This window comes from Mustela putorius, unplaced genomic scaffold, assembly GCF_011764305.1.
Source record: "Mustela putorius furo isolate JIRA1106 unplaced genomic scaffold, ASM1176430v1.1 tig00000174_pilon_pilon_pilon, whole genome shotgun sequence".
Classification (NCBI taxonomy): domain Eukaryota; kingdom Metazoa; phylum Chordata; class Mammalia; order Carnivora; family Mustelidae; genus Mustela; species Mustela putorius.
Window position 1 is genome coordinate 15,118,237 of NW_025421304.1, and position 12,897 is coordinate 15,131,133.

A 12,897-nucleotide genomic window follows, 5' to 3' on the forward strand; every position below is an offset into this window, starting at 1 on the left:
ATTCTTGCAGCATGGCTCCCTCTGGCATTTGGGTTTTTAAAATACCCATTTCTGGAAAGTTGAGGGGAATGTTCTCCTTGCTCTCGCTGTAGCAGGTCGAGTATTCTCTGCCCTCTGCCTGCCACCTCTCTTCTCTCCCCCTGCAACATCTGCTTGTAGCTTCCTACACATGCTCTCGGGGTTGGAATGCATTAGATAAGCTTATTCTGTGAAATGGAACCTCTTTCTGGGTCTCCAGTTGTGTGTGTGACATTGAGTCAGATAATTTCCAAAGCAAGTGCCTTGAAACTTTTTGACAAGTGATAGGTTTACCTCCCTAGCCTCCTTGTAATCCTGCCAGAGGTATGGTAAAGGTAGCCTCGAAGAGAGCCATATGGGTTAAAAATTATGGTCGGGCTTAGGAACGGCTTAAAGCTGGCAAAGAGAATGGGAATTTCAGACCACGGTACTGTTTTCTGAGTCTCTGAACATGTTTGCCAAGCAATTGCTGAGGGAAGTTCAGTTGGCTGTTCTAGACAGTAGGGAGGCTCCCGAGGTAAACCGAATGCCCTTCTTGCCTTGAAAGGACAGGTAAAGTGTGCTCCTGTGATTGTAATTGAGCCATCAGGAAATGTGAGACCTGGAAAGAGACTTTTTGGAAATCATCTTGTTCAAGCATCTCATTTTATAGATGAAGACACTCCGGTAGGGAGAACGGCAGTGACGTGTCCAAGGTCACGGAGTTCCCTAGGGACAAGGAAGTGTGACATGCCACAGGAGTTCACGTAAAATGCATTGGGAGTTCAGAACAGACGAGATTACTTCCTGCTGAAATTAAATTCAGGTGAAGCTTAAGATCCTTCAGGACTTTGCTCTCAATACCTTTTCCCATTGAAATCTTTCTGTAGATTTATAATGAGCCAGTCATCCCTCTTTGGTTTATTTCTGTGAGTAGAGGTCATTGAGAAGTAATTTGTATAGGATACGTGTAATTATATACTAAATTCATTGGCTTCACAAGCAAAGCTAGTTAATAGATATCCCCAGTAAGAAGATTGAAATGGTACAACATTTAATCAGGAATGGCTTCAGGGAATCGTGTGTAAATTGGCAGAGTATTTGATTTTCCAGTGCTGGCTTTGCTGGCAATGCTTGTTACTCTCAGATCTTAAAAACCAAAAAACCCCAAACATATACACACACATGTGCACAAATTCTATCAGAGAAGACATGAACAACTCCTTGTTTAATGTACTCCTACACCTTATTCTCTGACTTGAATACCTTCAAAAGGACCAGGTAAATAATTACTGGTTACTGTTTTTTGTACATTTGGAAGGAAACGCTTTCTGCAACATTGTCTTTCTAGGAAAAGCAATTCTTAAGAATTTTCACTAGGGCCACGTATTGCAGATTCTTCGTATCGTTTCCCAGATTTCCCAGGGAGGGTGGAAGGAGGAAAAGGGAGAGCGGCCAGTCCATGGTTGTGAGTACGCGGTTCTCTGGTCCTGCTGAAAGCAGGGGCTTCGTAATAATTTTCTTGGATTCTAGGACTCCCATTTCATGTCTTTGACTCAGGAAAAGTCGATTTCATTTAAGGCAAAAAAATTCGTTACCAGACTTTACGTTGAAATGAGTAGCTTCATCTTCCTTAGCTCATCTTTGACAGCCTGGAAGGTTAGACGGTAACTGCAGCTAGGAGTTTGGGAGCATTCGTAATTTTTTTTTAAAAAATGCTGTGATATTTAATGTTTTCCCATGATTCCCGGCATCCTTGTCTGAGGTCTCAAAGCTCGTTTGACTTTGCTTCATTGTATCATGCCATGTGCTGTTCTTTTTGTTTTGTATTTTTTAGGATTTATTTATTTATTTTAGAAAGCAAAGTTGGGAGGGGCCGAGGGAGAGGGATAGAGAGAGAAAATCTCAAGCCAGACTTTCCACTACAATGTGGAGCCCGACTGACTCGGGGCTCATAACCCCGAGATCATGATCTGAACTGAAATCAGCAGTTGGATGCCCAACCGACTGAGCCACCCAGGCGTCCCTGTTCGTTATTTGTGAAGTCACTTACATTGTTCAGTAAAACTTGTTTGGTGGTCTAAGTCACATTTAATCCCTGTGGAAGTATTTATGCATTGAAGAGTAAGCATCTGCTGTTTGGCAAGCACTCTTCTAGATGCTGAGCTTATAGCCACCAGCAAAAATCCCTGCCCTCACAGAGCTTATGTTTTAGCAAGGAGAGAGAACACAAATGAACAAGAAGGTTGTAAACGAAGGGGAGGCATGGGTGTACAGTTTTAAGTAGGAGAGTAGGCTTCCTTATGAAGGTCACGTTTGAGCTAAGCCTGGAAGGAGAGAGTGAGTGGGAGGAGACCAGCCTGGGTAGAGGGAATATGGAAGGCCCAGAGATGGAACGGGATGTTGAGATATTTTGAGTGAGAAGAGGGGGAGTAACAGCAGTGAAGACGGAGAGGAACGACTAAGGGTGCAGAGTGGGCGGAAGCTATTACAGAAGTAGTACTGTAACACAAGTACTGGGCTTGTCTGTGCCATGGCATGAAATAGGAGCCATTGTGGTTTTGAGTAGAAGGAGGGAGGCAGCGCTGGCAGTAGGAGAAAGAGGCGATTGCCGTCACCCAGAGAAGGGGGGCCAGATTAGAAGAGGCAGAGGTGATGAGGAATGTTTGCGCGATGTTACCCATCTTTTCACTGCTGAAGAGTGGCAGTGTTCAGTGCTGGTGAGAAAAGAAGACCTCCAGTGCCATCTCCCAGTTGTCAAGGGAAGGCCAGCCAACAAGGGGATGGCTGATTTCCTTCCCGCTCCCTCAGTAGTTTTATTGTGGTATAACTTACATACAGCAAATGGTACATATTCAAAGTTTAGTTTCCTGAATTTTATTTATTTATTTATTATTTTTTTATTTTTTAAGATTTTATTTATTTATCAGAGAGAGAGAGGGGGAGAGAGCGAGCACAGGCAGACAGAATGGCAGGCAGAGGCAGAGGGAGAAGCAGGCTCCCCGCCGAGCAAGGAGCCTGATATGGGACTCGATCCCAAGATGCTGGGATCATGACCTGAGCTGAAGGCAGCTGCTTAACCAACTGAGCCACCCAGGCGTCCCAGTTTCCTGAGTTTTAACACACCTGTGAAACCATGACCACGATCAAGACAGTGAACGTATATCAATTATCCCCTGTAGTTTCATCCTGCCCCTTGGTTGATCGCTAATGATTAATGATGTTGAGCTTTGTTTCATGTGCTCATTGGCCATTCATGTATCTTCTTTGGAGAAATGTCTCTGCAAGTTTTGTTTGTTTCTTTGTTTTTAAAGATGTATGTATTTATTTATTTATTCATTTTCGGGGGAGGAGGGTGGAGGGAGAGAGAGTCCCAAGCAGACTCTGTGCTGAGCGTGGAGCCCGATGGGGCTCGATCCCACGAACACAACCTGAGCGGAAACCAAAAGTCAGACACTGAACCAACTGCACCACCTAGGCGCCCTTGTCTCTTCAAGTTTTTTGCCCATTTTTGAATTGTGTTGTTTTTTCAGTTGTTGAACTTTTGGAGTTCTTTGTATATTGTAGGCATTCAGTCTCTGAACAGATGTGTGATTTGAAAATATTTTACCCAAGAATGGCTGAATTTTTAACGATGTATTTGTGTGATGAGTAAGAGATGAGGACAGACTGGAGTGGAATAAGCTTTATTATCTAGGACATTAATTGGGCAATTGAATCCTGTATTGCTGAATGACATCATTTATGTTAGCACCCCAGATATGCTTCTTTCCAGTGTATTTTTTCCCCCAGCAGTAACTACTGTCCTGGCTTCTGAGGACAAACATTAGTTTTGTCCATATTTAAATTATGAATTGGAATTGTAAGCTCCTTGAAGGTATGGTTTGTATCCTTCTTTGTATGTGCATATAGTGGTAGAAGAGTATTTTTTGCCTAAAGTCAGTATTTTTAGTTTTGAGTGGCTTATGCTATTTATCTATGTTCTTGCCACTGTCCAATAACTGATTTCTGCAACTACGATACCTAATGTTTAGAATTAGGATTCTTTTGATTGCAAATAGCAGATACCTGGGCTAAACAGGCTTAATTTAAAAAGATAAAGAATCGGCTCATTTAATAGGAAGCCCAGAGGTCTCACTGGCTTCCGAAAGTGGACCTCATTTCAACAGTTAGTAGTGTGGTCAGTTTCAAGTTTCTTTCCCTTCATAGCCCTTCTTGAGCTATTGCTTTCCTCCCTTGGGGCAAGCAAATTTCTCGCGGCCCCTAAATGCCTACTCCCAGCTGTTGTGGCCACACCTTTTCTTTTTTATGGCCTTTGAGAAGGACAAAAGCTGGGTGTTGGACAGGTGCCTTGAACTCTGGGTAAAGCTTTGCCTGAAGCTAGATGAACAAATAATTATCTTTTTTTGATTAATCTAGTTTGATTCTACCTTTTTACATTATTTACAATGTGATGTTTTCTTGTAAATCTCTACCACCCTGTCCTTTCCTGAGGCTGCCCAAAGAGTTACAAGCTCTATTGTTAGAAGATCTTGTTTGGAGAATGTATTATTTGACAAGTAACTTTGCTCCTTTTTTTCATTTCATATTTTACTTCAGATAATGTAATGGTTTTGAAGCTTTAGCCAAGAGCCCCCAGAACAATTTTTCTCTCCTTTTATCACTTTTGCTTTTTCCTCCCAAGTCCATGAAACGTGATATAATAAGGTTCTCCTATGTATGTGAATATATCTTTTTTTTTTTTTTTTCCTAATGCTTAATCTGAAAGCTGAAAGAGCCAGACATCGTGTTGAAAGGCTTTAGACTTTTTGGGAAAGAGTTTGCAACATTTCTCTTGAAATGCCAGAACATTTATGATTAATTTTATAATCTCTCTGTGTCAAGGGACTATGTTTGACCTGAATTGCTTGTTTTGAGACATCTGAGAGCAGCATCCAGCTTCTTCTTATAGACTATGAACTGCGACTGATTAGGTAGCCCCCCCCAACTTCAAACGTCTCTGAATTCATTTCTTGAGACCATTCATTCATACCTCAATGACTGGGAGGGAATTTGCTCTAAGTCTGCAGCAGGCCTTGACTGCTTGTTCTTCCCAACCCATCAAGGAAAGCGTGGTGAAGTTGTAGAAATCTCCCAGGACAGCTTCTCCTTGGCGAACCCTTCTTTTCTTAGGGACATGCCCTTCAGGAGTCTTTCCTAAATGTTCTCTGGCTTACGCCATTTGCCATTACTTTGGAAAACTGTCCAGAAAAATTATGCAAGGTCTGCACACAGAAGTGTCTGCCTTCCAGAGGGATCACTCTGAAAAACTGGATCATAGGATCTGACTTATGAAAACGTCTTTCACGTCTGTCATTGCCCTCAGTCTAAATTCCTGACTGTGGTTCGCAAAGTGTCCTGGCTTCTGCCTCCCCACCCCGCCAGCCTCTTCTTTTGCATGACATGTATGTCATGTATGACATAGTATGTCATTCACATGATACACTTGCAACTCTAAAGAATTAATTATGTTCTTTTACACCCATTAGGCCACCCCCCCCCCCCACCGAAGGTATCTTCCCAACCTCACACCTTCTCCTTTTTCCCTTCTGACTCTTTACCTTTTTTCAAAACAGATTCTCTGTCCCAGATCCTGGAATATCACAGACTAGCACAGGACCCAGAGAAAGCATCATGAGGTTTTGTATACCAGCTGACTAGCTGCAACTTCTGGGTTTCTCCTGCCTCAAGATCTGGGATGTAGATAGGAAGGGACCTGCTGCTGAAGCCCTTCTGGGTATGGGGTTCAGGAAACAGAATAGAATTGCTGAGGCCAGAGTCTTAGAAATCTTAGCATTTGGCCAAGGGAATAGGGAATAGGAAACTGGGCTATTAATGTGTAGTGACGATGAACATATATTTACACATCAGGGGAATTATTGACATACAGAATGGGATATGTTATTAAACAGGGGACAAAATTTTAAGCACTGTATTTTATTTGACTGGAACTGTCATCTCTTCCTTCATGCTCAGGTTTCTGTCTTCGTTTCCTATACGACAGTGGTTGCAGACAGCTTAAAAAATACAAACAAAATACTGGATGGCATTTATCTTTTCCCAAATGGGAATTAATTGTTCTTCAAAAACTAACATAAAGAAATCGGGGTGGGGGAGTTGGTGTTTTAAACTGGGCATTCTTTTGTATTTTGTCACATCTTTCACTTCTTTAGCAGTTTAGTTAGTGGGAACTAGAAATGCATCAGGCACACCTGAGACACTCACAGTCCTTTCCGTGTTACTGAGGTTTAAAGGCAAGTAGGGGCCTCTTGCCTCTGCTTGTTTCCAGAATAACACGAGGCAAGAGTAATCAACTGCAGTTGCTCTAGATAATTACAAGTTGATTTTATTGAGAAAGTGAGCAACACTCTACTTATGCAATAAAAAATTTATCAGATGAACAGCTTCCCTCCCTTCTCCGTACCCAGCCCAAGAGGGAAACAAACCCTCAAGAAAACCTTATTTTAATGAGCACATTTCAAAGGTGCTGGATTTATGGGCGGCATCAGGAAACACTGATTGCAATTACCGTCTCTGTCGTTCCAGACTTTACTGGTGCCATATTGGGCCGAGGGGTTTGGTGGGAGATAGAGGGGAAAGTTGTCAACCAGCCCACCAGCCACGCTCTCTGGAAACCACAACAGCTTCCTCATCATTGTCATTTAGAAACTGTTTTTAAAGTTCATAGTCGGTTTCACCAGAGAGAGAGAGAGACATATGAAAAACCGTCTTAAAATATTTCTATTCTTGGGGCGCCTGGGTGGTTCAGTGGGTTTAGCTGCTGCCTTTGGCTCGGGTTATGATCTCAGAGTCCTGGGATTTAGTCCCGCGTTGGGCTCTCTGCTTGGTGGGGGGCCTGCTTCCCTTCCTCTCTCTCTGCCTACTTGTGATCTCTGTCAAGTGGGTGAATGGAATCTTTAAAAAAAAAAAAATTTCTGTTCTTCCTGGTGCTACTTGCTACCTCCATTGTCAGTAGGAATCTCCAGAAGGAACCCACCGAAAGTCCTAGGGTATCACAAATATAAACACACGATTTGGCAGAGCTGTATTCTTTTGCTAAGTTGATCTGCTTATCAAATAACTTAGCATTAATGACTTTATTATGTTGTATGCTAGTATTAGTCACCTGACATCATTATTTTATTCAGCCTGGCTTCCTTGCTGATACGTGCAGTAGACATTTCTATCAAATGACAATACCGGGATTCTAGAGCAGGGCTGGGCAAAGGTTTTCTGAGTAAGGGGCTGGCCAGATGATGAATATTTTCGACCTTGTGGGCTCTATGATCTGTGTCTTAGCTGCTCGGCCTTGGACAGTGTGTAAATGATGGGCCTGACTGTCTTCCAGGTACTTTGTGTAAGCAGGTGAAGAGGCCCAGTTTCCCTGTGGGCTGGAACAAAGTTCATAGATGTAAATGCCTGTAGGGGCCAGGAGGTTCGGCCAATGCGGGGAAATGGCTGACGGGGACAGACGCTCTCAGAGAGCACTTGCCTCATCTACAAGGGACAGCTGTTTATTAGCTCTGCACTGGCTCAGCGATACCAGATCTTGTAATTCAAGAGTAGCTTGACCTTTGTATTTTTATGCAAAGAGCTTCTCTCGGTTCACAGCTAACTTAGTTTTGTTAAGAAAAAGTAGAGCAGGTCAAGTTGTATACCTTTTGCCCGCTCTTTTCTGGTCGTTAAGATCTAGTTTTGCAAATTCCAGAATTTTCAGGCATAAGTGTATTATAAGTAAGACATGCCTAGAGAATGTCATCAGATGCGAATGGCAAATATTTAGTTTTGCTGGTGCCTAACTCCCCCTTCTAGAGCCAATGACAGATATCAGTAATTGATTATACCACTGTCTCTTTTGAGCTTAGAGAATTCCGGATAATTCTGTACCAGGGCTCACAAAAGCCGTGACCAGTGAGTTAGTTGTGTCCTCTGATATGTAAGGTATTTATCATTCCTGTTCTAGAGGGTTCTCCTTTAAATGTTTTTGGGATTAGTGGAGAAAAGTGGCTTTAGACTTTTTACTGTAGGACTTTATTCTTAAAGAAAACTTGCTAAAAGTTGTTCCTAACTAAAGAATGCTTGAGAAAATGGATCAGAAATAACGAACAGGAAAAAAAAGGGTAAGATTCTTTTAAAATGGCAGTATCAGATTTTAAAGGTTATATATTATTTTAGAGAGAGAGAAAGCAGAGTTGAGAGTGGTAGGGGCAAAGTGAGAGGGAGAGAGAAACTCAGGCAGACTCCCTTCTGAGTGTAGAGCCCGATGCAGGGATGCAGGTCTGGAGATCATGACCTGAGCTGAAACCGGGAGTTGGACGCTTAACTCATTGTGCCACCCAGGCGCCCTGTGGCAATATCAGATTTCAGATTCTATCTTAAGGAACTGAAGAATATCCAAAGTTGGATGTGTCCTTAAAGGTCATTTAGTAGTGTTCCTTCCCTGAATTTCCCAGAACACTGGTCTGTTGTGTTTTTCTTTTTTCCACCATACCTGTGCAAAGTAATGTGAATTAATAATTATAAAGGGGCTTTCTTCCTCTCCCCGCTTCTTTTATTGCCTTTGACCCTTATGCATAGTTATTGTAGAGTGACATGTTCTGATTTAGGAATTCCATATATGGAGATGGACCATCTGGGGTGCTTGTACTTTTGGTTTATGTGGATGACCTGAATATTATACACCCTGGGTGAAACATGCTTCCTTGCCCATGTGTTACAGGGAGCTTTACATCTTCTTGGCTTCCTTCAGCATTCCTTACTCTACGCTTTGGGAATCTAGACCGTATTTGGCTTTCAAATTTGATCTTCTCAAAGAATTCTGTTCGACCCATTTGGAACTTCACTAAACATGTCTCTCCTCTAAACTTCTTTACTTCTTTTTTTAAGATTTTTTTTTTATTATTTATTTGAGAGAGAGAGAGAGAGAAAGAGAGAGAATGAGAGGAGAGAGGTCAGTGGGAGAAGCAGACTCCCTGCTGAGTAGGGAGCCTGATGCGGGACCTGATCCGGGGCCTCCAGGATCATGACCTGAGCCGAAGGCAGTCGCTTAACCAACTGAGCCACCCAGGCTCCCTAAACTTCTTTACTGTAAAAACCTATGCTAAATGAACAGATTCATGCTTTATTATGTTATTTGATTTAATTTGCAGGGTTGCTTTTTTTTTTTAATTCCCCTTCAATTAACAGTTTTCTTTTCCTGCCATCTATCTCAGAAAGGACTGTGAATGGGCGTCAACAGAGCATTTTGTTTTTAAGTAAGCAGTTAAGTACAACAGGATGCCTTCTGTGTGCCACTGAACAGGGCCCTAAATGGGGATGAAATGGAAAAACGGACCCACCCCTTAAAGACTGGGTCTAGCTTCTAATGGAATTTAAACTCTCCTTTTTCTAGTCATCAGAGATGAACATTTATAACTTCACTAGAAAGAAAGCTTCCCAGGGGCAAAGCTCTTTGATTCATTCATTGATGGAGCCCAAGTGCCCAGGTCAGTGCCTCATATGTAGTAAGTACTTAATAAATATTTCGTAAATGAACTTTTACAAGTTTTTATATAGGGCAGTCCCTGTAGGACTGCCTACATGGCAGAGCACACTTTCCAATTTGTTCATGTGTCTCTGCCCTCCTGTACCCCAGACACATTGTCCTCCCAGAAAGGTCAGTTGCGAGTATCCTTCTAGAGTAGAATATCCTTCTAAAATATTACCTGTACATATATAAACACCTGTGTGTATATGTTTGTATGTTTTACACAGATTATAGCCTGTCAGTTTCTTTCTCTTAAAAATGTTTCAGGTAGTTCTGTATCAGTGCGTATTACTTTTAGTGGCTACATAGTATTTTATTGCCTGGACATTTCATAATTTATTTAACCAGAAGCTTATTGATGGATATTTAGATTGCTTGCTTCCTTCCTTCCCCCCTTCCTCCTCCCCTTCCTTTCCTCTTTCTCCCTCCCTATCTTTCTTTCTCTCTTTTAAGAGAGAGAGTGCGTGGGCATGGATGCATGCACGTCAGCGGGGGTAGCGGGGCAAAGGGAAAGGGAGTGAGAGAGAGAATCCCAAGCAGGCTGCATGCTCAGCATAGAGACTGGCTGGCTTGGGGCTTGATCCCATGACCCTGAGGTCAGGATCTGACCCAGAATCAAGAGTCAGATGCTTAACTGACTGAGCCACCCAGGTGCCCCTATTTAGGTCATTTCTGATCTTTTGCTTTCATAAACAGTGGTACACTTAAACAGCCTTGCTCAAAAGTCATTTTGCAACCTTTGCAAATAAGAATTTAAGAATACATTGCTAAAAGTGGAAATGTGGAATTCCTTTAAGTTCAAACTGTTTGTGCATTTATAATTTTGGTAAGTATCATCATATTGTCCTTTACAGAGAATGTGAGTATGCTGTTGTGCTGTATTCTTACTGACACTGTGTTTATCAAAATGTTTGTTCTTTTCTGATATGGTAAGTTAGAAATATCCATTGTGGCTTTAATTTGAATTTCTCTTATATGACTAAGTTTGAACATCTTCTAAATGTTTGCATATTTTTCTTTTTTCCTTTTATGTGTTCTGTCTTTGTAACTTTTGCCCATTATTCTGTTTGAGTATTGATCTTTATCTTATTGATGTGCTGTAGTAGCTCTTTATATATTAAAAAGTATTTCTCTGACTATGGACAAATTTATAGACAAATTTAGGAAGAACTGACGTTCCCATGGTGTTCAGTTTTACATCCCAAGAGCATAATACTGTCTTTTCATTCATTTAAATTTTATTTTGTGTCCTTCAATAAATTTTAAAGTTTTTTTCTTACAGACAATACTCTGTTGCTTGGGATATATTTGTCCTGGTTGATTGGCAGTAAATAATAATATTGTTTGCAAAAAAGCACTTTTTCTTATGAAAAAAACCTTTTTCTTTTGCCTTATTAGGGCACATTTCTTATGCCTCTCCAGAGAGCACACTTGTGTTGGTCATTCCTTCCAGAGTAATGATGAGTCATTGTGATCATAAAGGATCCTGTTTCCTAATTCTTGACTTTGGGAAGATTTCTAATGTTTCCCTGTTAAAATATGATGCTGGCTTTGTGGTTGAGAGAGCTCTGTATTTTATTGTGTTAAGGAACCTGGCCACCTGATTTTATTGATGTTTTGATTATAGAAGGATGTATTTTATTGAATATGTTGTATATCTCTGGTGACTCTTTGTTTTCATCTAAGAATGTGATTTTTTGTGTGTGTGTAAGTATATGTGTATAAACCTTTGCATATTCAACTATCTTTGTATTCCTGTGATAAGTTCTACTTGGTCATGGAATATTATTCTTTTAATATGCTGTTAGATTTGGGTTCTCTTTCCCTATATTTAAGAATTTTGCTTTGATTCTCAGATACGAGGGGTGTGCGTGTGTGTGTGTGTGTGTGTGTGTTTGGATTTTGATACATATTATTCTATCTTCAGGAAAAGAATTTGGAAACTTTTCTTTTTCTATGCTCTTAAACAATTTAAAGTATATGGAAATAACCCACTCGTTAATTGTTTGGTAGAATTCTTCTTTGAAACTCTTGACATCTGTGTTATCCTAAGAGAGTTCTTTGACAACTTCCTCTTTACCTTTTATGGTTTCACTAGCTTTTCTCCCTTCTGGGGATGATTTTGGTAGTTAAAAAGTTCCTTAAAAACTGTTCATTTAGGGGCGCCTGGGTGGCTCAGTGGGTTAAGCCGCTGCCTTCGGCTTGGGTCGTGATCTCAGGGTCCTGGGATCGAGTTCCGCGTCGGGCTCTCTGCTCAGTGGGGAGCCTGCTTCCTTCTCTCTCTCTGCCTGCCTCTCTGACTACTTGTGATCTCTCTCTGTCAAATAAATAATAATAAAACATTAAACAAAAACAAAAACAAAACTGTTCATTTAATCCATATTATTTATTTGTGTGGAATTGAATAAATCATCTTTTATTGTTCTTGGTATCTTTGTGGTGTGGTTATTTCCTCATCATTTAAATATTTGTTTGATTAAAGAATAAAGGATGTGTTAAAAATAATTGAAAGAATGTGTTTTTTCACAAAATATGATAGAAAAGGATATAGTTTATTTCCTGTCCATTTTTTATTAAAACTTAATATTTTCTGAGCTAATGATTTTAAGACCCAGAACCTGAGATGAGACATTTCCTTTCTGATCTGGCTCTTCTGTTTCTGACAGGCCCAGAAGAGGAAAGTGAGGAAGACCCTCAGCTCGAAGGCAGAGATCCGGATATTTGGCATGTCGGTTTTAAGATCTCGTGGGACATCGAGACTCCTGGCTTGGCAATACCCCTTCACCAAGGAGACTGCTACTTCATGCTTGGTAATTAGGAGGGTCAAAGCTGCATCAGTGCTCTCGTGTCTAAGTTTTAGATTACTGGCTACGTATTTGGAATGTGTCTTTTTTTTTTTTTTAAGATTTATTTATTTATTTTAGAGAGAGTGTGTGTGGAAGTGAGTTGGGAGAGGCAGAGAGACTCTCTAAGCTGACTCCCCACCAAGTGGGGTGCCCACCGTGGGGCTCTGATATCACGACCCAGAAGATCATAACCTGAGCCTTAACCGACTGAGCCACTGAGGTGCCCTTCGAATGTGTCTTTTGAAACAAGCTCTTTAGGTATTTTATAGTGATTATAAATCTTCTGCCTGGAACCAGTTTTTTTGTTTGTTTGTTTTAAATCCCTCATTTTTCTACGTATTATTCATTTGTAAAAGTTGCTTTTATTTTCTCCCCCACACGGAGTTCCCCACATGTGCTAAAGAGTTTTCAGGACTTCTCGTCAGTTACTCAGTCATCCGGATGAGCTTATCAGTGTGAAGTATTCGGATGATTTCCCCGTCTCTGTCA

At 41.0% G+C, this 12,897-nt stretch overlaps 1 protein-coding gene across 3 annotated transcripts in view; it reads left to right on the plus strand.

The window, feature by feature from the left end:
- Nucleotides 1-12,897, plus strand: part of FTO (FTO alpha-ketoglutarate dependent dioxygenase) — a 373,941-nt gene that overhangs the window by 124,244 nt on the left and 236,800 nt on the right. For all 3 annotated transcript variants that reach the window (XM_004744190.3, XM_045076078.1, XM_045076079.1), the window contains one exon: nt 12,229-12,372. In XM_004744190.3, coding sequence (XP_004744247.1) covers nt 12,229-12,372 — 144 coding nt within the window. The remainder of the gene's footprint in view (nt 1-12,228; nt 12,373-12,897) is intronic.